The 21,598-nt window shown below is 43.7% G+C and overlaps 2 protein-coding genes and 1 long non-coding RNA gene across 10 annotated transcripts; 1 reads left to right on the top strand and 2 right to left on the bottom strand.

Moving 5' to 3' along the window:
• Window positions 1–255: 255 nt before the first annotated feature.
• Atp6ap1 (ATPase H+ transporting accessory protein 1) lies at window positions 256–7,498 on the bottom strand. Of its 2 annotated transcripts, none has more exons than XM_034485662.2 (10): window positions 7,286–7,498; window positions 6,867–6,993; window positions 4,531–4,605; window positions 4,082–4,275; window positions 3,470–3,504; window positions 2,786–2,871; window positions 2,209–2,444; window positions 1,716–1,763; window positions 1,399–1,627; window positions 256–1,173 (listed from the first exon to the last, which is right to left on the bottom strand). In XM_034485662.2, the coding sequence occupies exons 1-10, from the start codon at window positions 7,426–7,428 to the stop codon at window positions 964–966; spliced, it is 1,383 nt and encodes a 460-aa protein (XP_034341553.1). In that variant the 5' UTR covers window positions 7,429–7,498; the 3' UTR covers window positions 256–963. The 2 variants fall into 2 exon arrangements, with proteins under 2 accessions (XP_034341553.1, XP_034341552.1); XM_034485661.2 differs by having other exon boundaries at window positions 3,464–3,504; window positions 7,286–7,497.
• A 100-nt stretch (window positions 7,499–7,598) lies between these two features.
• On the top strand, window positions 7,599–16,589 carry LOC143435566 (uncharacterized). Of its 2 annotated transcripts, none has more exons than XR_013105984.1 (2): window positions 7,599–7,985; window positions 13,604–16,589. It is a non-coding gene; the product is annotated as an uncharacterized LOC143435566 (long non-coding RNA). The 2 variants fall into 2 exon arrangements; XR_013105985.1 differs by lacking the exon at window positions 7,599–7,985 and adding an exon at window positions 8,001–9,525.
• Tafazzin (tafazzin, phospholipid-lysophospholipid transacylase) lies at window positions 16,095–21,532 on the bottom strand. 6 transcript variants are annotated; one of them, XM_034484895.2, is made up of 10 exons: window positions 21,393–21,532; window positions 21,094–21,222; window positions 20,797–20,842; window positions 20,471–20,556; window positions 18,118–18,198; window positions 18,000–18,041; window positions 17,704–17,769; window positions 17,503–17,555; window positions 17,033–17,110; window positions 16,095–16,916 (listed from the first exon to the last, which is right to left on the bottom strand). In XM_034484895.2, the coding sequence occupies exons 1-10, from the start codon at window positions 21,499–21,501 to the stop codon at window positions 16,815–16,817; spliced, it is 792 nt and encodes a 263-aa protein (XP_034340786.1). In that variant the 5' UTR covers window positions 21,502–21,532; the 3' UTR covers window positions 16,095–16,814. The 6 variants fall into 6 exon arrangements, with proteins under 6 accessions (XP_034340786.1, XP_034340787.1, XP_034340788.1 ...); XM_034484896.2 differs by having other exon boundaries at window positions 17,704–17,766; XM_034484897.2 differs by lacking the exon at window positions 17,503–17,555 and having other exon boundaries at window positions 17,033–17,146.
• Between the last annotated feature and the right edge of the window lie 66 nt (window positions 21,533–21,598).

Genomic DNA, 21,598 nt, shown 5'->3' with positions numbered 1-21,598 from the left:
AAACAGCAAGGCATGGAGGCCCTACGGTGTGTTGTTGCAGCTGGCAATAGCGCTGAAAGCTACCATTGTCAGGATTCCTCCCAAGGCCAGGAAAAGTAACAAGCCTCTACTCTGGCTTGTTAAGAGCTTACTGAAGACCCTCCCACCCTTCCTCTCTCACCTCTTTCCTGAAAGGACTACATCTGAGCACTTCTTCCCTTCAGTCAAGAACAAATATACTGTCCAGCGCAAAGATGAGTGACACGAAGCCCAACACATGGCAACACGTCTTTATTTTATTAGGACGGAAAAAAACAGAAGCAGCCCCCCCCCCCCCCCCGCAAACACACACCTCCAGCCTCTTGACAGGCAATCCTCCTGGGAATAATCCAGAAACCCAGTGAGCACATTTTGTTCACCAGTCCTCGTGGTGATTTCTTCCTTCTCAGGCCACAGAAATAAACCCCAGTGTACCGATCATTCTTAACACATCACCCCTGCCCCCCCCCCAAAAAAAAAACCCGTAACAGCTAAGCTGGACAGTTAAGTAGCCTTTCCACACCTCTCAAATTCAAGGAACTCCAAGTTCATGGCTGTTGCTGGAAGCTCCATAAAGCTTGGGGAGTGAGCATTTACTACACAAAAGCACTATAAACAGCAAGGGATAATAGCAGAGGGGTAAGAATAAATAAGGAGAAGGGGGAAAAGGCAGACCCTAGAATTAAGGTCCCTTCCTCTCTTGATGATGAAGCCTGGAAGATTTATCTAATATCTATGAAGAATACACTTTGTTGGTAGAGATGGGGGATAGCCCCAGGGAAGTCCCTCTCCAGATTAAAGAGGAAGCAAGACAGACTGAGGGTGGTGTATGTAGGGTTCATGCTATAGTAGGAAGAGGACAAACCTTTCCATCCACTGTGTCACAAAATGGAAACATGACAACCTAGACACCAACAAACACTTCCTCAATCCCTCTGATATATGTCACACAATCTGGGTCAAAGTGATGGTGGGGCCCTTGTGGTCATCAAAGCGATCCATGGTCTTTAGGCTGAGTATCATGTGCAGACCATATGTGAATATAAAAAGCATGAAGAGGGTGGTGAGCAGCCCCATCCAGATGCCCGGAGAGAAGAAGCCAGCACAGTCGCTAGCATAGGAGAACTGTTCACCAGTCACATTGAAGGCCTGGATCTAGGAGACACATAGACATGGATCAGATAGGACTACAAGGTTCTACAGACAGTAAGGGCTAGGATTCTTGAATCAATGAATAGTCTATATCCTCAGAGACTGCACAAGGCTAGAACTCTTGGCTACATGCTCAAACATACTGAAATTTTCTGGGCCCTTCTTCCCTCCCCTTACTGCCACCAGCTTGAGGTAGCAAGTCTCATCATCCTTTCACCCTTTTAATACCTGGAAGTTATGAAGAGTCATCTGCCAGAGTGAGGGCACGTTGGTCACAAGGAGATTGCCTTTCTTGCTCAGACTGCTGATGTACTCACAGTGGAAAGAATAGATGCTAGGTCCTGTGACTTGGGAAACATTGAAATGGGCAACAGAGCCATTGCTGTGGATTTCAAGTCGTTCCATGGTAAACCAATATCGGGCAGATACTGGGTAGAAGCGACTAGCCAGAATGAACCTGGGAGGTGGGAGTTGCAGAGATGTCAGATGAACAAAATAGAGTAAAAACATACCAGCTCAGCCAAACGTCAGCCAACAGAACTTACTTGAATGTCACTGTTGCACCAAAGAGTGGCTCATAGGTCAGTGAAAGCCTATTGGACAAAGCAGAGTAGTACTGTCAGGCTCTAGAAGGACCTTAAGAAGGTCCTCATTAGGTTGGCTCCAACCTAAGCTGCCCTAGGTTTATCCTTATAGCCACCTGCCAATACAGTGTCCCCATTTACCAGCAACATCACCCTGGGATACTGTGATATCCATCTCCTTGGTGAACATACCACACAAAGACCTTCTTCACCCCAAACATATATATATATATATATATATATATATATATATATATATATACACACACACACACACACACACACACACACACACACATACACCCAATCCCACATCCTTGTCCTATATATATATATATATATATACACACACACACATATACATACACCCAATCCCACATCCTTGTCCTATACTGAGTTCACAGTGGCAGGAAGACCATAGGATAGCCCTTCCTTCTCTTCCTATAACCCTTACATGGCAAAGGAGTCATTCCAGAAGGAGCCGGTCAAGTTAAGATTCTCTACACCAAAAGTGAGGGAGGTCAAGTCTTTCCACTCGTCTTTGTATGCCACAGAGAAGTTTTGTGCCCAAAACAGGATCCTTGGGGCAGTATCATTGTAACTCACAGGAGGATGGATTGGTGATGCCACCTGAGTCTGAAGCAGCTGGCGACCTAGACCCCCAGCCACCATGGCTACATCACGGGTCACCTGCAGAAACATCCAACAAGCCTTCTCTCAACAGTCCTAAAAACAAAACCTAATCCACTAGATTGGTATTCCTTCCCCACCAGGTACCCTGTATACTATCTGAAAGTCCCTAGCCCTGATATTCCATCTCCCTAAACTAATGATCACACTGCCCAAAATAGCTCACAAGCAAGATGGAAAAAAGACACCATGGATGGAGGAAGCAATCCTCTGTCTATTAATCCCCCAAACTGGAGGCTCCTGAGAGATCCTGTTTGTGACATACCCCTCCATATCCAGTCACACTCACCACATTGCCTCACAGCCCCATGCCCCAGGACCCCTGCTAGAAGAGTACATACTCTAGAAGGGCGGACTGCAGTAAGAGCTGCGGTGTAAGGGACATCTTCAGACTTGAGTGTGCTCAGTACCTGTCCAATGACTTCATCTGAAGAGTGACAAGAGAATAGAGAGCCAAGTTATAAGGTAGCTTGCTTAAAGAAATACTACCCATTGTCTGCTTCAGAGACCTTATAGACTATGAGAATTCAGTACTGTTAGTTTCCACTGAGGACCTCTAAAAACAGCTATTTCTCCTACATACTCTGCCAGTCTCTCTGGGGACAATTGTGGTTCTCTGATGGTAAGCTAAACCTAAGTAAACAAAACATATAGTGATATAGAGAACTCCATATCTACTCAACTCCCTTTTCATGCAGATGGACTGCCCTTTACCACAAAGATAAACCTTCCTAATTGTTTTTGCACAATGTTACTGGTCTATTAAATACAGAGATTCATTAGACTTGTGCAAAAACTAGATTTTGGGGCTCTTGCACAGGGGGTCATAAGGCACTTGGACATTTCTGTCAGGTAGGGCTGGCTACAGAAGAACATGACCAAGTAGCAAGCCTCTATGTACTTGCTCAGCTGTCAGCCACTCTGAGAAATGAGGGGCATCCTTGCAGTAAGGAGAAACCAGTTCTATTTTCCTGGCCCAGGGCAAAATGGAGACATAAATCTTCCAGTAACACACTCACCGTTACCTGTGAGGACCTCCCTGGGTGCCATCAGACCAGAGCTATGGATAAAAAAGTGAGAGGCCTACAGGTTACTCTGCTCTCAAATCCAAACAGCTTGCCTGGAGCAGTTCTCTGAAACTCACTACCTTTCTCTCAGCCCTTCCAGCATCTCCCTTCCCACTAGCCCCACTTACTAAGCCTGTGGACTTCATCTGCTACTCTGATAGTCATGCAGAGGCTCAGCTCAGCAGTAACTAACCCCACCTCCACACCTCTATTTGCTTCAGTACCCCTGCCTGGAATCCCATTCCCCTTTCCCCTCTTTGCAAGTATGTCCACAGTCCTATAAAGTAGGCATTGGTGGTGGTAACAAAGTTTTCAATAAGTAGGAACAATGTCTCATTTCTGGAGGCCCAATAGGCCTAACTCAGTGGTGGATACATATAAGTCACAACCTGATAGGAAGTCCATTCTGTCACTTCTTGGCATACAAGGAACTTTCTATAAGAGTCTTAAGGTAGTGAACAGGGGAATATTGTCATCTTTGACTGAACTTTGCCACCAACAGAGCCCAGGATATTACCCCTATCTGAGGTACAAGGCTAGAGGCTGGAGGCCATACCACTTAGGCTGTACCTGGCTGTATAGGGCAGACGGATGAGCAGCAGGGCAGGAAGGCTGGCATTGAGCTTTAGTTCCTTTAGGGTAGCCAGATCCACATGCAAGGGACTAGCCCCAAGCTTCTCCTGTAGGTAGGTGGTCAGAGTGCTGATTGCATACCAGTCCACAGCAGGAAGCACCAGTGAGGAGGGGGCCAAGTCCAGGGCATTCTGATGGTAGGGAAGATGTGGAAGACAAAGTGTGCCAGGGACCAATGGACCTTATAAATAACCCCTAAAAACCTCACCTAGAAAGCCACACCCCATAGGGTCTGGATCTCACAATGGGCCAGAAAGTAAATGTCCCACATCTTCAGGCCTTGACAGTTATATACCAAGCCCACTACCCTCAAAGCCTCTGGACCTCTCTCTGGGAAAGAGCACAGAATATATTGTCTTTCCTTTTGGCTGTGAGCAGACCCTTACCTCCAGGTTAGAAAAGGCACTGTCCTGCTTGTTTCCAAACACACCACCGTATGCTGTGAAATCCTCAATGCTTAGCTAAAAGGGAAGCAGAAGAGATGTCCTAGGAGGCTGGGCAAGGAACAAAGACCAAGGGCCAGGATACAGAGGGAGGATTCTCAGGGCTAACAGAAGAATGAACCATCAGGAATTGTGGCAGAGGTGAGTGGAAGGCTTACTCTTTTCTCCCCAGCACTCTGAGGGCATGAAGACAAGATATAGAAGGTAATTATAGGGTTGGAGATTTATGGACAGCTGGTTTGTGATAACCTACCAAACAAGGGTCAAGAAGCAAGAAAAGCTGGGGAGGAAAAGGGAAGTTAGAGAAGAGGAAGAGGACAGCAAAGAACATTTACCATATGCCTCTTAAGAGGGAAGTAGAAGTCAGAGGAAATGAACCTCTCTACAGTCTGGGCAGGATCCTTTTCAAAGGAAGAAGCCCTTGCCCCACCATTGTTGGTGGGAGTGAGGTGAGAGGACGATATTGGAACACAATGGGGGAAGCAGATTTCTGAGCTCTCAGGAACTTGGCAATGCCAATCTCTCTACAAAGTGTTTTTACTTCTCCTTCCCTCAACCCCCAGCTAGCTTCCTCTGGCTTCTCCCAGTTATGCCTGGAGGTAATCTTAACTAGCTTCCCTAAACTCATTGTTTTTAGTATACATAAGCCCAGCCTCTTTTTTAAAAGATTTATTTATTTTATGTATGTGAGTACACTGTAGCTGTCTTCAGACACACCAGAAGAGGACATTGGATCTCATTACAGATGGTTGTGAGCCACCATGTGGTTGCTGGAATTGAACTCAGGACTCAAAGAGCAGTCAGTGCTCTTAACTTCTGAACCATGTCTTCAGCCCCCAGCCTCCTTTCCTATGCTCCTCTCCTATATTCTGTGCTACATATGCAAGGCCTTCCTACCTTTCTATCAACCTTTCCCCTTGTGGCATTTCCTCTATCTCTAGGTGACCTAGCAGATCACCTAACCTTTCAATAACATATTAGGCTCCAGTCACACAAGCAGCCCCTAGAACTCAGTAAGAGCACTCCCTTGCTCAAGGCCTTCACACCTGCTGTTTTCCTGCCAGTAATACCCCTCCTCAAAAGTCACATGACTCCCTCCTGCCAATAAGATGTTATTTCCAGAGACCCTGCCTGATCTCACTGTTATCTAAAACAGTGTCTTTCCTTATTTTGTTGCCTTAGCCTTCTCTAGACTAAAAAGACTGGTATTATACCATGTGCCAATTTAGCTCTTAACCACTTGCCTTCACAAGAATGTCTACTTCCAAACACATAGCAAGTACTCCACCATTGTCAAAAAAAGAAAATGCCTTAAGATTGAGAGACTGTGGCTAGATGATCTATGTAGATTACTTCTCTCAGACTCCTGATATAGGTGGATAGCTTCATTTTGCACTTATAGAAAAGTATGGTTTACAAAGATTATTCCATGTGCCCAAAGGCTGAAAAGTGGTAGGACTAAGTTCTGGTCTGACCTGTTATTTACCACCTTCTGAAAGGAGTAACAACCAGCACAATTACTACCACCTGAGACACAGCAACAGAGGGAGGCCACAAACAGAAAGAGCCAGCCAAACTACTAAGGAGGAAGGGACAAGCAGAGACTTGACATCCTCTTGAACAACAAACAATCTTATGCTATACTAGAACATAGTCCATACTCCTGCTCTGGGTGCAGACACCTGGAGTGAAAGGAAAAATAGAATGCTGGCTCAGCAAAAAACTAGAGGACAGGTCTGATACCTCCAAGCTGGAAGTAATGTGTTGTGCAATTCACAATTCAGCAATTCATTTTACCTCTTTTTACCTCTTAAGCATTACTTTCCTTAGCAGTAAAACCAAGATAATGATATCAGTTGAATAGAGCGCATATACCAGGCTAAATAAGTGGTCATTTTCCAGTTATTCCAGTTAAAAATTACAACACTACCAACATATATCTCACCTTGGGCAAGTCACTAATCTTCCCCTAAAATGAGTCTTCTCATCTGTGAAACTGAGTAGTAATTCCCATCAAGCTACAGGACATCAGAAAGTAATGCTTAGTACTAGGTAAGTATTTGGTCTTTAATCCTTTGCTTCCTTAAATCAAGTCTGTGCTGTTTCTGTGGGTCTACTGTTCCCACTGAAGCTTCTCCTACATATCTTCCAAAAAATCTAACTACACCTACCTACAGGTGGGACGAGGTCACTACAGCTTCACCTATGGAAGGGGCAGTAGGGGTGGGGTGGGGTCTGCTTCCCATGGACAAAGACTTAACAGGCTAGGGCAGACTCACCTTGTCTTGCAGGAACAGCAGTACATTGCGGGGGCCCAGCTCCAGGGCAGGGTCTAAGTAGGTAGAAAGCTGCATATCGCTGGTGATATGACCCTCATGTGTGTCAGCCACAGGAGCCCACAGGTTCCTGGAAGTGGACAGAAGAAAAACTGTCAGGCCTAATTTCGTTGCTTGAGATCCTAAGCCCATGGGCTCCCGGCTTCACGTGGGAGGCCCTGAGATCTGAACGCTCGCCATCATGGAGCGAACCCCTGAATAAAAGACAGTCTCCATCTGGGCCTCGAAGCCGCTGGCCAAGGACAGCCCTGGAGTTCAGCAAGGGCTGATCCACCGTGGCGCACCGCATGGCACTCCCGAACCCAACCTAGCCAACTCAGCCAGGCAGGCCAGCCCGACCAGCCCTGTTCCTGCCCGCTCACCGGTCACTCGACCACAGTACCAGTGGCACCTGCTGCTCCGTGGCCACTGCTGTCACCACTGCCACCAACAACAGAGGCAGCCATAGGACCGGAGCCCGCCGTGTCCGCATCCGTATCCGTGATACCACTGTTGCCGCCATCATAACCTCAGCTTTCAGTGCCTGGGCCTCCAAGGCCACTGCAGATCAGATGACCGTCACTCCCGCTCAAGCCCCGCCCCCATCGGTCTGGGACCTTCTCACACATACTCGCCTGTGATTGGGCTAAGAGGGTGGCACTCATGACCACTCCTTTTCACTGGTTGGCTGTACGTGTTTCCAGTTGCGCATGCTCCTTGTGAGAAGGAGGCGTGATCGAGCTGGCTGCTACCTGGTTCACCCAGGCGGGTTGGTTCTACTGCGCCTCGTGCTCTAATAGTTTCCTTTTTCTGTTTTCGTCCGTTTTGCTTAAAATCGCGATACTGGAGTCTTTTTTCTAAAAATAGACCCTCCCCTCTGGTATAGAAGAGAAAATGCACTCCCTTAGAATGAGAAAACAGTCCAGCTTCAGAGGAACACCAGCCAGCTGTTAAAATGGGCAGGATGGAGGAGAGTCTACAGAACAGATGCAGTATCAGAAAAGAGGGGTGGAAACCCTCCCTTCTGGCAGCCGGGTCTGAAGGACAACATAAGTAACAATGTCATTTGCCGCTAAAAGTCAGGTAATATACGGTTAGAGCAGAACACTGTTTCTTTTAACTTAGCATCACTTGCCAACTTTGACAAGGGAGATCCCACTGTAAATTAGTGTGTGTTTGGGTGGGTGGGGGAATCCAAAGGGAAAATTATCTTTCCTTGTGATTTGCCTTAGAGAAAGGACTGACAGCTAGAATCAGAAAGTCGGCAGCACAAAAGCATTGAGAGACTTTTCTGGGTTTTGTTTTAGTTGGTTAATTTGTTTTGTTTTGAAACGGTGTGGTATGAACAAAATCGCTATAACCTTTCAAGTGCTAGGATTATAGCAGTGAGCCACCAAACCTGCCTACACTTTATAACCAAATCTTGAACTCTCCTAACATATATGCTGATTAACCTAAGGCAGTCGTTCTCTTTTCTTTCCTTTTTTGTTTTGGTTTTGGTTTTTTGAGACAGGGTTTCTCTGTGTAGCCCTGGCTGTCCTGGAACTCACTCTGTCACTCTGTAGACCAGGCTGGCCTCGAACTCAGAAATCCGCCTGCCTCTGCCTCCCAAGTGCTGGGATTAAAGACGTGCGCCACCACTGCCTGGCAGTTGTTCTCAACTTATGGATCACGACCCCTTCAGGGTCAAACGGCCCTTTCACAGGAGTTGCATATCAACTATTGTAACTAGCAAAATTAAAATTACAGTTATAATGTAGCAATGAAAATTTTATGGTTGGGGTCAACACAACATAAAGAATTGTATTAAAGAATCAAAGCTCTGAAAAACACTGATTGAAGAAGAGAACTGATGTCAAGCTACAGGTGTGTGATAAAACACATCTTTTGCTTTGTTTCTCTGTGTACCCCTTACTGTCCTGGAACTCAATCTGTAGAGCAGGCTGCCTTCAAACTCAGAGGTCCTATCTATTTCTGGGTTTTCTTTTTTTTTCAAAATTTTTTTGGGGGGTACAGGGTTTCTCTGTAACAGCCCTGTCTATCCTGGAACTCACTCTGTAGCCCAGCTAGCCTCAAACTCAGAGAGATCCACCTGCCTCTCCCTTCTGAGTGATGACATTAAAAACATATATCTGGCTACTCTGTTATTTATTTATGTATCTGTGCATTTATTTATTTATTTATTTAAAATTTGAGGTTCTCACATAGTTCAGCCTGGCCTTGAACTCCTTATATAGTCAAGGCTTGCTTTGACCTCCTTATTCTCGTGTCTCCAAGTCACAGGCAGGCAACACATCTGGATAAGTCTACTGTTTTTAACTAAACAGTTCTATACTTACGATTTCATTAAACAGAAATATTCAGCCAAGCAAAAATGTATATTCAAAGATACTCATTTGTAGTTGCAAATTTTTGAGAACTTTTAATTGAACAAGGACATTGCCCAGCCACTGCTGCTGCCACACCTACTTGGCAAATACCAGGATGTATTAGACTAAAATAGAAGCTGACATGTTTTTCTTTCTAGTTTTAGATGCTGCCAAATGAAAAGGGCTGTATCAATCAGACAGACACAATTTCCCAATATCTTTGTTGACAGAAGACATTTATTTATCTATTTAATGTAAGTGAGTACACTGTCACTCTTCTTCAGACACACTAGAAAAGGGCATCGGGTCCCATTACAGATGGTTGTAAGCCACCATGTGGTTTCTGGGAATTGAACTCAGGACCTCTGAAAGAGCAGTCAGTGGTTTCTGGGAATTGAACTCAGGACTTCTGAAATAGCAGTCAGTGCTCTTAACCACTGAGCCATCTCTCCAGCCCCTTAAGGTCTCCTTTTTTTCATGCTAGGGATTAAACACAGAACTTCTCATATGCTAGGCATACACTATACCAACCAGTCCATTGTTGTTTTGAGATAATTCTGATCAGTCCCTGCTTCCATAGTTAGTCTATATTTGAAGGCATAGTGTAGCTCAATAGTAGACTGTTTGCATAGCATACTGGAGGCAGTATTTTATCTTTAGAAGGATTTATCGGTGCCCATGGAGGCCAGAGAGAGTATTGGAGCCCTAAAACTTAGAGTTATAAGTGATTGAGTCTTTTGACAGTGATGCTAGAAATAGAAATTAGGCCTTTTGCAAAAACAACAGGTACTCTAACTGCTGAACCATTTCTCCAGCCCCCAACCCTGACTGTGTGTGTATGTGTGCCCCGGCCCATGAGACCCTAGGGAAGGGAGTGAAAGAATGATAGGACAAGAGACACAGGTCTGAATGTCTGATCAAGTGCTTGAACATTATTTGATAAATGAAAGGGACTTTTCTTTTATAATTACAGCTAAAAAGGTAAGAAAATTTGTTTAGATGTGCATTTATTCTTATTTTTAATTGGTTTAAAAAATATAAGTATGTTCTATATGTCCTGGTTATATATTATTGGGTATGGTTACAAATTTATAATTTTGGTAACAAAAAACTGATTAAAGCTGGTGATTCAAAGTTGGAGTCATTCAAAAACCAGAAGTATAAAAGAGATCTCAGTAAGTTTTTTTTGTTTGTTTGGTTGGTTTTTCGAGACAGGGTTTCTCTGTGTAGCCCTGGCTGTCCTGTCACTCTGTAGAACAGGCTGGCCTGAACTCAGAAATCTGCCTGCCTCTGCCTCCCAAGTGCTGGGATTAAAGGCGTGTGCCACCACCGCCAGGCCTCAGTAAGAGTTTTATCCAAGATCAAACAAAGCCCTGATGAACACCTTCTTCTGTTATATAATTGGCTTATTAATTGATCCCCCTAAAAGAGTTTTAATACAAGCCTTTGCTCTCATACAACGAGCTTTAACATTTTAGAGTGCTTGATGCTCCAAAAACATCCAAAGATCATATCTTTTCAATATCTGAGACACCAGCTATATTCCTAAATAAATTGTGACACAGAAAATTCAAATAAGAAAAGACAGTTTATTTATTTTATTTTCAGAAGTTTCTAAGAGATGATAATTGGCTAAAATCTTATTTTAAGCTTACCACAAAAAGACTTAAGCCTCTGTTTAATATTCTCAAGAGAGATACAAATCCTAATTTCCCTCAACAATTAATTGACAAAAGAAGAGTATTTTACAAAAAGTAGAAAAAGCTATTTTTAAAAAGATTTATTTATTTTATTTATATGAATGCACTGTAGCTGTCTTCAGACACACCAGAAGAGGGCATCAGATCTCATTACAGGTGGTTGTGAGCCACCATGTGGTTGCTAGGAATTGAACTCAGGACCTCTGGAAGAGCAGTCAGTGCTCTTAACCTCTGAGCCATCTCTCCAGCCCCAGAAAAAGCTATTATTTATATATAGAGAAATTGATTCATTATTGGCTGTTTTTATAACAGTCCTTTGATAAAAAAGATTATTAATATAGATTTATATTTCTTTATTTTAACATCCTGTTTTAAAGCTGTTGCTGTGTTAATACAAAATTATAGGCTAAGATCATAAAGGTATTTTAAGGAAGAACTTAATGAAATATTCCTTATTCCAAACAATAATATAATTGGTTATTAAAAAATACTGTCCGGGCAGTGGTGGCACATGCCTTTAATCCCAGCACTTGGGAGGCAGAGGCAGGTGGATTTCTGAGTTCGAGGCCGGCCTGCAGAGTGAGTTCCAGGGCAGCCAGGGCTACACAGAGAAATCCTGTCTCGAAAAACCAAAAAAAAAAAAAAAAAAAAAAAAACCCAAAAACCTGATATTTGGCCTAATACATGATCAATTTGTTACAGCTTTTCTCTACACATGCTCTTGTATTTCTTATGAATTTATACATATAGCCCATAAAAGGTGTGTTTACTGTATTAATAGACAGCTCATTTAATGAGAAGATAATATACATAATTAGATTACATATTTACTCTCTTAAGTTCCTCCGCTTCAGTTCAGTACAGAACTACGTGCTGTAGACACTATTTAAAATGCAAAAAATAGGCTTTTAATCAGTATACTCATAGCCAGTATATAGCTCATGGTTTGTAATTGCTTAAAATTGTTCCTTTTCTAGATATTACTAATTTTCAAAGTTTACAAATACAGCTCAATCTAAGACACATATATTTTTCCTTAATTTTTTAAGACATTTAAGAGCTCATACTAGATTGCCTAGACCCCCAAGAAGATGCCATAACAAATTTGTATATCAGATAGGTTACAAACACTACAAAAACAATTGGCCATACAATTTTATTCTTTACATTGGGGTTGCTGTTTGTTTATCTAGGTTACTATGCCACTGTAGCTGATCTGCCTTTTGTGATCCCTGAGACCAAAAGCTGCAGTTTTGGGGCACTTGGCACTTCATTCTAAAAACAGTCAAACAGCTTTTGTTTTGTCTCTGCAAAAACTAACTTATGCCTGCTAGTCTGAGGCCACTTAAGTCATTAAGAATTTATTATTAGGTGTAAAGAAGGTTTTCTATGAAAGCTATCTAAAGAAAAAGTACAAAGAAAATTTCTATTTTATTTGAGAAAAGGAAAAAAGTTTTATTTTATATTCTAAGTGGAAAAAGACAAAGAGTTCTGTTTTATCTCTCCATTATATTTGCCCTTGTATCCTTTTGTCCTCAGTATTCATATATTTTTAGAGTATATGATCAAGTTACAAAGTTTGTTACAAGTTTATACCAAAAATTAAATTGAGATAAAGGCTTGTAATGAAAAATGTTTATATACATAAGACACTGCATCTTCATGGATCTATGTTTAATAATAATAGCTTGAGACAACAATTTGATATTTTCAGAGAGTGTATAAGTCAAATTACAAAAATTTGCTTTTAGTGTCCTCAATTTTTTTTCTTTTCTTCTTTTTTGTTTTTGTTTTGTTTTGTTTTTGTTTTTTGAGACAGGGTTTCTCTGTGTAGCCCTGGCTGTCCTGGAACTCACTCTGTAGACCAGGTTGGCCTGGAACTCAGAAATCCTCCTGCCTCTGCCTCCCAAGTGCTGGGATTAAAGGCGTGCGCCACCACCACCCGGCCCTCAATTTTTTCATAATGGTGGTAATACTTGGGGACTTATACCTAATCAATTATGGCAAGTAGATGTTACTCATTTTTTAATTTAGAAAATTAAAATATGTATATGTGATTTGACACCTTTTCAGGCTTTCTAGTTACAATTACTTTAATAGGAGAAACAATAAAAAATATAATTAGTTATTGCCTATATTATCTTTTTATATTTGGTGTTCCATATAATATTAAAATAAACAAAACTGAATGTTATATATAGTCAGACATTTGAGACGTTTTGTTGACAATTTAGTATTACCCATGTTACTGGAATTCCTTGTAATTCTCAAGGACAGGTATTATAGAACAGATATTGTGGAACTTTGAAATAGTGTCTTCATGACTCACTGAGTGTGGGAGAAGCGGCTGCTAGTACTTCTGCCCTGGTTTTACAAGAACTCTAAAAAATTGGCTTTTAAAAGCCAATTACCATCTCACCTTTAAATGGAATGGCCCATACTCAGTTCTAATATGGGCCCAAGGATTGATATGCCTATTGGATACCAAAGAACTCACAACTAAATGGCTGCCAAAAAGATAAATGAAATAGATACCTTCACAAAGACAGGCCTAATTATAAATAAGATGAATAACAATTGATATCCAGGGAAGAGAAATCTCCCAGAGATTTCCCTTCTTTTTCTTTTCCAGGTAAAAATGAATCACCCGTGGTGTTTGCTGTTGGAAGTTCTAATCCTGATGCTGGCCTCCGGACTTACACTATCCAGACCTTCAGTGGGCCAGTGACAAGGACATCAAACAGGTAGAGACTGACATCACTAATCTGAAGAAATCCCTAGTTTTGCTGTCTGAAGTGATCTCCAAAAATTACAAAGGACTTTATTGGACTTGATTTACCCTTTTACAATAGAAAAGACTGTGTACAGCTCTAGACTGTGTATAGCCCTTAAAGAATGTTGCTTTTACACAGATAAGACAGAGATTGTTAAAGAGAGCATGAAAAAGGTCAGAGAAGGCCTTGAGAAAAGACAGAGAGAGAGAGAAAAAAAAAATGAGAGCTGGTACGAGAATTGGTTTTCAACCTCTCCATGGTTGTCAACCCTACTTCCTCCAATTTTGAGACCATTAATTGGGTTACTTCTGCTTATTTCTTTTGGTTTCTGGACATTGAATAGGCTTACTAATTTTGTGAAACAACAGATATATGATTTGATAGCAAAACCTGTTCAGATACATTATCATGTTAGCTATGGAGGACCACGAGACTCAAGACGAGGTTGTTACTCTATCCAGGGTGTTCCCAAAACACATCTCCACCCAAACTAAAGAGGGGACTTCCGCCCCTAGACCAAGCAGAGAGGGGCCACCCAGAACCCCCTCTGACTGGCGATCTAAATTCTTGCTTAGGCTGCAAGGCTAACCACTGCAAGGGAATATACAAATTCAATTATCTTTCTGGGTTCCCTGAGGGACAAGCCTGACTGCATAGGGGTTGATGTAAAAAATATCCCCTCTCCAGGAAAAAGACATTGGGATGAATATGGCCCTCATGCCTCACTGGACAATGACAGGAGGACCAGAGCCATTACAAGGTCCCCTTTAATTACTGGAGGTCAGGCCTCTATTCCCACCTTTGCAAGACTGGAATCTCCAAGGTCCTTTTATACTTGGAGAAGGGAGGAGATGTCAGGGGCAGCTTTGCTTATACACTGAAGGCCTAAAATCAGCCATAACACAAAGTCTTGGGTCTCTGTGGAAAAACCCTGAAACAGATAACTATAAGATATTATAAACAAGCAGCTTTGGTGGAAATTTGCCAGCCTAAGTTGTCATAGACCTTGTAGATAGGTAACCTTGGTAGATAGTACCAACTTAGATAAGGACAAGTGAATCATAGGCAGAGGCATAGTGACCTGTCCCCTGAAGCTTCACCCAGCTGACACTCTGTTCTGGAAGATAGCTATACTCCCCCTGAACATTTAAGTTCCTGCGTCATCCCCTTCCCCCACATCCTGCATTTTTGTGTATATAACCCATGTGAAAAAGTAAAAATGGCGATTTGATCGGACTATAGACAGATCACCATTCTTTGCGTCGGCCTGTTTCCCCCACTTTCTCTTTCAGGTGATCTCCTCAGACCCCTGTTTAATGCCCTGCTGGACAGGACATATTTGAACAAATGAAACTGTATCATAAATTTAAATCTCTTGAAGAAATGTAGCTGGCATTTCTCAAATGAATACAAAAATAGATACATGAAAAGGGGATGTTACCCTTGAACCTAAGTTGTATGTCTGGCTTTTACATGCATTTTATCCCCACAAAGTGACGTTTTCCTCTTCTAAAAAATGTTTTAAGACTGGCCGTGTAGTGCACAACTTTAATCCCCACAACTGGGAGGCAGAGGCAGGCAAATCTCTGAGTTCAAGGCCAGCTTGGTCCACAAAGCAAATCCAGGACAGCCAGGGCCACACAGAGAAATCAGGTCTTGAAAAACAACAACAGAAAAACCCTGTCTTGAAAAAAAAAAAAAAACGAACAACAACAACAAAAATTTTTCCTCCCCCCCCCCCAAGACAGGGTCTTGACCATGTAGCCTTGACTGTGATGAAACTTACTATGTAAACTGGGCAAGCCTCAAATACAGAAACCCACCGCAAGTGCTGAGATTAAAGGAGTGCATCACTATGTACACCTAATTTTCCTTGAGACAGGTTCTAAGTAGCTCTAGCTGGCTTGGAACTTACTAGTAGACCAAGCTGGCTTTGAACTCATAGAGATCTGCCTACCTTTGTCTCCCATTTTTGCCTTTTTTCTTCTTCTTGTTCTTCTTGTTTTTTTTCCTTTTTTGTCTCTCACTCAGTATCCCAGGCCAACCTTGAAACACAAGGCAATGTTCCTACTTCAGCCTCCTTAGGGCTGAGATCACAGGTATGTATCATCATGTCTGACTTCACTTGAGGTTTTGAAGCTAGTTTATTAATCCTGTTTTATCACCTTTATGAATCCTGCCATATTATCATTTGGCTTATAGGTGATAACAAAAGACTTGAGTGGCCAGTACACAGTGAGATTCCAATGTTCATCTACTGAAATAATCTCACTGTATCCAGGAGCAAGGGTCCTGTTTTCTTGTCCAGCAAGGTGCTTCCCATCTGCATTCCTACACAGAAGACAGAGGTATGGTGGCACAACACAAATGTTTTATTACTCTAAAAACATTAAAACCCAGATCCCAGAATATAGAGGATGTCAAGGCAAAAAGATTAGAGAAGCAGATAGGCCCTAACATTGGGGATTCATGGTCAGATCTTGGGGGTCCTTTTTCTGCCATCTAGAAGAAACATCTAGTTAAGTTTAGCTGTACTTTAATCCTGGCCAATACCATCTCTTCTTGTCTACAGGCCACCCAAGGACAAACCTTGTAGCAGGAGCTCAGGTAGAATGACCTGGCTGACAACCATCCCTGAGATTTGTGAGCAGTAGGCAAGTGGTAGCCCATCCAAAGGTCCATTTGAGTCTTCTTTCTGCACCTATGACCAAGACACGTATTCTCCTACCCAACTAATTGCTTGACTACCTGCTTTGCTTCCTCCCTGAGAGAAGTGAGAAGGAGGCCCCTGCCTAAGAGTGTCCCTTCCTTCTCCACCAAGTGTAAGGGACAGCCAAGGGTCTTCTTTTAACTCAAAAACCCAAAGGAGTCAGATGTTCAAGAATAAAAAAGGGTATCCAGCAGGAATTAGGAGCCAATCTATCTGAATTAAAAGCATCAGTCCATTTCCCAGCCTCAGTTTTGTGCAGGAAAGAATCTCAAAAGCAGTAAAGAGCCAAGCAGGCTTGGTCAGGGTTCTGTACCACCACTTCCCAAACCCTGAAGGGCCCAGACTGGGGCAGGCAAAGCCTATCTTCCAGGCTGGAAATGATTGTGGAGCTGTTCTGCCTGCATCTTCAGTCGCTGGAATTCCTCTTGAATGAAGTCTGTGAGGGCTTTCCGCATCTCCACCTAAGAGCAAGGATGGTGCTGGCCTGCATTTCTCAAGGACCATGGCTGGGGTACCCTGGGAGTCTGAGAGACTGAGAAGGCCAAAAAGAGCTAGGGGACCCTGGGAGGAAACTCACAGCTGACTTGTTCTCTGCCCGGAGCCGCTCAAGCACAGGGAGTGTACTGAAGGGCTTCCCAATCAGCACGGTGATTTTCTGTAAGAAGGCAGGCCATCAAGGATGACAAGAAACCTATAGTTCCAGCCCAAACAATGTGGGGAGTCAGAGCAATGCTTTGTCCCTGATGGGTGTGGTGTTCCTGAAAGCTACTCTCCCTCTTTAAAACAGGCAGCTGGCTTTGGTGGTATCCAAGGGCCAGCCTAGTCCTGGGAATCATTCTATCAATGAGTTGTCCCACTCTACCTTGTCTCTCACCCCCACCTGATTTCAATTCTTATTCTAAGGGTCTTGCTTTCAGAAAAGCCCCACTTAGTTCCCCCACTACATGCTCATGCTCAGCAAATCCTCAACCAATCCTGTATAGTATGGACTAAAAAACATAAGGCAGTTAGCAAGCAAATAGACAAGAGTCAGCAGTGCCTACCCACCTGTCCAAAGCGGGGGAAGTAGGGTGGGCTGTTAGGGAGGACATCATTCATTCCTGTACCACAGTGGATAGAAAGCCAGCCATTGGGGGAAGCAGGGTACCAGAGAGAATCCCAGGTACTTCTCTCAGCCACCCAACAACCTGAAATCCCCCTTAACAACATCTAAGACAGTCCCCTCCCTACCCCCAATTCATGACTCACCAACATGCCATAGTGGCAGGATGATAGGGTTTAGATGGCACTCCGCAATCAGCCGTCCAATTCCTACTTTGGAGAAAAGCAGAAGCATTGGCACAAGCTGGGATAAACTTCCCTGCCAATCTCTGGCCAATGTCACTTCTACAATCTCCCAATTAAAGACTTAGTCCTTGACTCACCACCCGTCCCTTTTCTACTGCTCCTGACACACCTACCTGAGAGACGAATAAAGCCAGGGACCCAAGGGACCATCTTTGGATGGGGAAGTTAGCTGTGTTTGACTGGCCAGCAATACTTACCCCATTTGAAGCGCAGGAACTCAGAACTCATGTTTACTTTCCCTAATAAGAGAACAGAGACAAAGCTTGGGCCTAGAATCATGAATGCTGGAGGGCCCAGACCAAGCACCAAACTGACCTTCTGGGAAGATGTGTACCCAGTCCCCATGGTTAAGCTTCTCCAAAATGAAGTCCATCCCTTTCTGGTAGACACCATCTCCTGTAGAGAAAGGTCTGCTCTCCTTAATCCATTCTCTGGAGAAGAAATCAAACTCTACAAACCCTAGTGAAGTCAATTCTGGCCCACTTCTAGTCCATCCACATTAGGATGGAGGCAGCAGTTTATTCCCCATAGCACCATCCATAGACACCTCAAGAACTATTTCTAGAGCCTGTTTCTCTCTGCTACCCTGGCTTTTCACATTTTTGGTTTGACCATATCCTCCTCTCAAGATGAAAATGGTGGCTCATGCCTGTGCCTGTAATCTCAGCACTTGGGAAGCTGAGGCAGGAGGACTGCTTTGAGTTTGAGGTCAGGATGAGCAACACAGTAAGATCCTGTATCAAAACAAAACAACATTCCCTCAACTTTTTAGTGTCTATCATATGCAAATAGTACCTTCTTTTTTGAGACAGATATTACTATATAGCCCAGGTTGGCCTCAAACTTACAGTAATTCTCTTCCATCAGCTTTCCTGGTGCTAGATAACAGGCATGCATCAAGACACCTAGCTAGACAGTACCTCTCACTGAAATGATAATCATAGCAACTCAACCTCCCTCTGCCCTATGACCTGCCTTGCTAGAACCTGCTTCCCTAACACATACCCATTTGCTGACTACAAATCAGCTCCAGAGCGTCTCTACTCTTTGGAAGGCTTGAACCTTCCCTGAGGTTTCTGGGCTAAGGAGAACACTTAAGGAAATAGAAAATACACAGACAAACTGTTTTTAAAACAACAACGACAATAACAAAGAAAAAGAAAGAAAGAAAGAAAGAAAGAAAGAAAGAAAGAAAGGAAGGAAGGAAGGAAGGGCGGGCGGGCATTACCATGTAGTCCTACAGTTCTGGTCAGGCTGGAACTTGCTGTATAGACCAGGCTGGCCTCAATCTCATAGCCCCTGGTTACTGAGTGATGGGATGGGATTATAGGCATATATCAATCACCATGCCCATCTGAGATCCTGGGTTTTTTCTTTTTAATTTATTTTAATTTTTATGTTTTGCCTGCATGTATGTCTATGTAAGGGTACAGGATCCCTTGGAGTTACAGGCATGAGCTGCCATGTTGTTAATGGGAATTGAACTCCAGTCCTTGGGAAGAGCAGCCAGTGCTCTTAATCACTGAGATATTTCTCCAGCTGCTCAGATCTGTTTTTAAATGAAAGAAAGTCTAGAATCAGATCGAGAAGAACAGAATTAGCAATATAGGTCATAGGTATAGTATATGCCTAGAATGCACAAGCCTCTCTGTTCTATCTCCCAAACTGAAAAGAAAAGAAAAAAGAAGAAAATGAAAGGGCTGGAGAGATGGCTCAGGGTTCAGAGCACTGACTGCTCTTCCAAACGTTCTGAGTTCAACTCCCAGAAACCACATGGTGGTTCACTCCATCTGTAATGGGATCTGATACCCTCTTCTGGTGTGTCTGAAGACAGTGTACTCACACATAAAATAAACCAGTCTTTAAAAAAAGAATGTAAACAGATGCATATACACAAGACTTTTGAGTTTGCAGAGAAAGGCTTAGAGTCATGGACAGGTGTAAATTATCAGAATGCTGACATATCCGAGCAGGATCTGAGAGAAAATGACACTGAGACTAATCATCAAGCAAAATGATATAGTCTCTGCTGGAATGCTTAGAAAGATGGAAATAGAACCTTCCACCCTTCTGACATTCGCTACCCTTCTCTTCTCTAGCCTATTTTTAGACCACCCTTTCTTTCATTCTTTACTTGAAAAGGAATCTGCCTACCCAGATGAAAGGGCAAAGTGGATCTGAATCCTAAGTTTGCTACCTGTTAGTCTATGACCTTGGACTTCTAAGCTTTGTCTAGAGAATATGAACCCTATCTGAAGAATGGGGATCAAGATGGCCCCTACACTTAGGGGTTTGTGAAAGGTACTGAGTGATCAATTCAAGCCTCCTCATCTCACCACTCTGTTTGTTCTCCCAAAACCAAAACCCTTGACATTCTATACATGTAACCCACTGCCATCATAAAGTGGGAACACCACATTCTTCTTCCTGAGTGGAGTGGTAGATTCAGAAGGGCCTGCAAATAAAGCTTCCTTGAATTCTCACACCAGAGTTTTGGACAATCTTTAGGCAACTGCAGAGATTTTAAGAGGTCATCCTTCTCCCTATCCTCTGCCAACTATATTGCCATGCTATGGCTCCCCTAGGTTCTTCTAAGACAGAGACATCGGCCACGAACTTCTTTGCCCCCAAGGGAGGCCTCGACATGCCTCCCAGAGGAGCAGCTCACCTCGACAAACAGGCACACATTTGCCCAAGCTGAAGAAATGGGAGTGCAGCTCCTTGGTGAAGCAGATGTCTGCAGCTGCTGGAGTCCTAGAGCAGCAACAGACCCAGTCATTCCTGCTTCCAAGACTTCCCATTGCTTGTCCCCAACTCTCCCCACCCAATACAATGCCTGCCCTCACTGTCATACAGAATGAAGCTCCAAGAGAAGGCCCTAAGGTGCCCACCCATTCCCTTCCTGGAAGACTGGATGCCACCTCCTGAGCAGAGGAGAAAGGCAAATCTAGACAGAACTGGATCAGTCACTTCAAGGGGCCCATTCCTCCTCACCAACGCATCAACTTCAGGTTCCAGATGTGGCGGAGTTTCAGGATCCCTATGAAAAAGAAAAGTCCTTGATATGACATGGCTACTTCCATACTCCTTCTAAATTTCTGATATCTTGTCCAAATCACATTCCCTGGATGAATCCTGGGGGACACACGAAACTTCCAGCAGCTAGGCAGTATACCCCCCAAACACGGCCAAGTTTTTCCAAAAGAGCCTGGTGAAAAGTGAATCTATTCTGTCTTTGGTGGGGGCCTGTTCTTGTTTTGCCTCCCTGAACCCAGCACACTGGCACTGTACCCCAGAGATGAGGGTCATCCATGCAAGACTGGTGGTTAGAGACGGTGATAAGGGGGGTGGCAGGGCCTCGGTTCTCAATGAGCTCATACAGCACTTCCTTGTTGTGCACAGTGAGGTGGTTCATGTACTCTGGAAAGAGAAGTCAGTCCGGGGATCTAAGTCATTTCCACCTGCCCGAGGCTTCTTACTGTACCAGAAAAGCCCCTGCCATATTCCCAGCCCCCAAACCCCCAGCCCCAAAACCCCCAGCCAGGCCAGAGACCTGTGAACAGACTCTGACTTGGCCTTTGGCCACTCACTGGTCCAGAAACAACTGTAGGTGCCAACTAGGCCCATGACGACGCTGCTGGCTAGGGTCCAGGTGAGCCGGGGCACCGCGGGGAACGGCCACTTCACGTGGAGGGGCATCTCCTCGGGCTCCGGCCCCGCTCCCGGAGCCCGGAGCTCCTCTTGCCCCAGGCCAGCCGGTGTCCTCCACCACTCGGGAGAGGGATCTCCAACAGAC

Source organism: Arvicanthis niloticus, chromosome X, assembly GCF_011762505.2.
Source record: "Arvicanthis niloticus isolate mArvNil1 chromosome X, mArvNil1.pat.X, whole genome shotgun sequence".
Classification (NCBI taxonomy): domain Eukaryota; kingdom Metazoa; phylum Chordata; class Mammalia; order Rodentia; family Muridae; genus Arvicanthis; species Arvicanthis niloticus.
Note: the sequence above shows the minus strand (reverse complement) of the source record. Positions and strands in the feature narration are given on the sequence as shown.

Bases quoted from the DNA above. Each gene is read 5' to 3' on its own strand.
- Atp6ap1 (XM_034485661.2), bottom strand. From the start codon at position 7,428: ATGATGGCGGCAACAGTGGTATCACGGATACGGATGCGGACACGGCGG. The intron at 2,872-3,463 runs GTGAGTGTGTTA...GTCACTCTTCAG, and splicing joins GGAGGTCCTCACAGGTAACG to ATGAAGTCATTGGACAGGTA. The intron at 1,764-2,208 runs GTAAGGGTTATA...TTTGTCCAATAG, and splicing joins TGGAATGACTCCTTTGCCAT to GCTTTCACTGACCTATGAGC.
- Tafazzin (XM_034484895.2), bottom strand. From the start codon at position 21,501: ATGCCCCTCCACGTGAAGTGGCCGTTCCCCGCGGTGCCCCGGCTCACC. The intron at 17,770-17,999 runs GTAAGTATTGCT...TTTTCTCCAAAG, and splicing joins GTTCCTGCGCTTCAAATGGG to TAGGAATTGGACGGCTGATT. The intron at 17,556-17,703 runs GTGAGTCATGAA...ACTGTGGTACAG, and splicing joins CCTGCCACTATGGCATGTTG to GAATGAATGATGTCCTCCCT.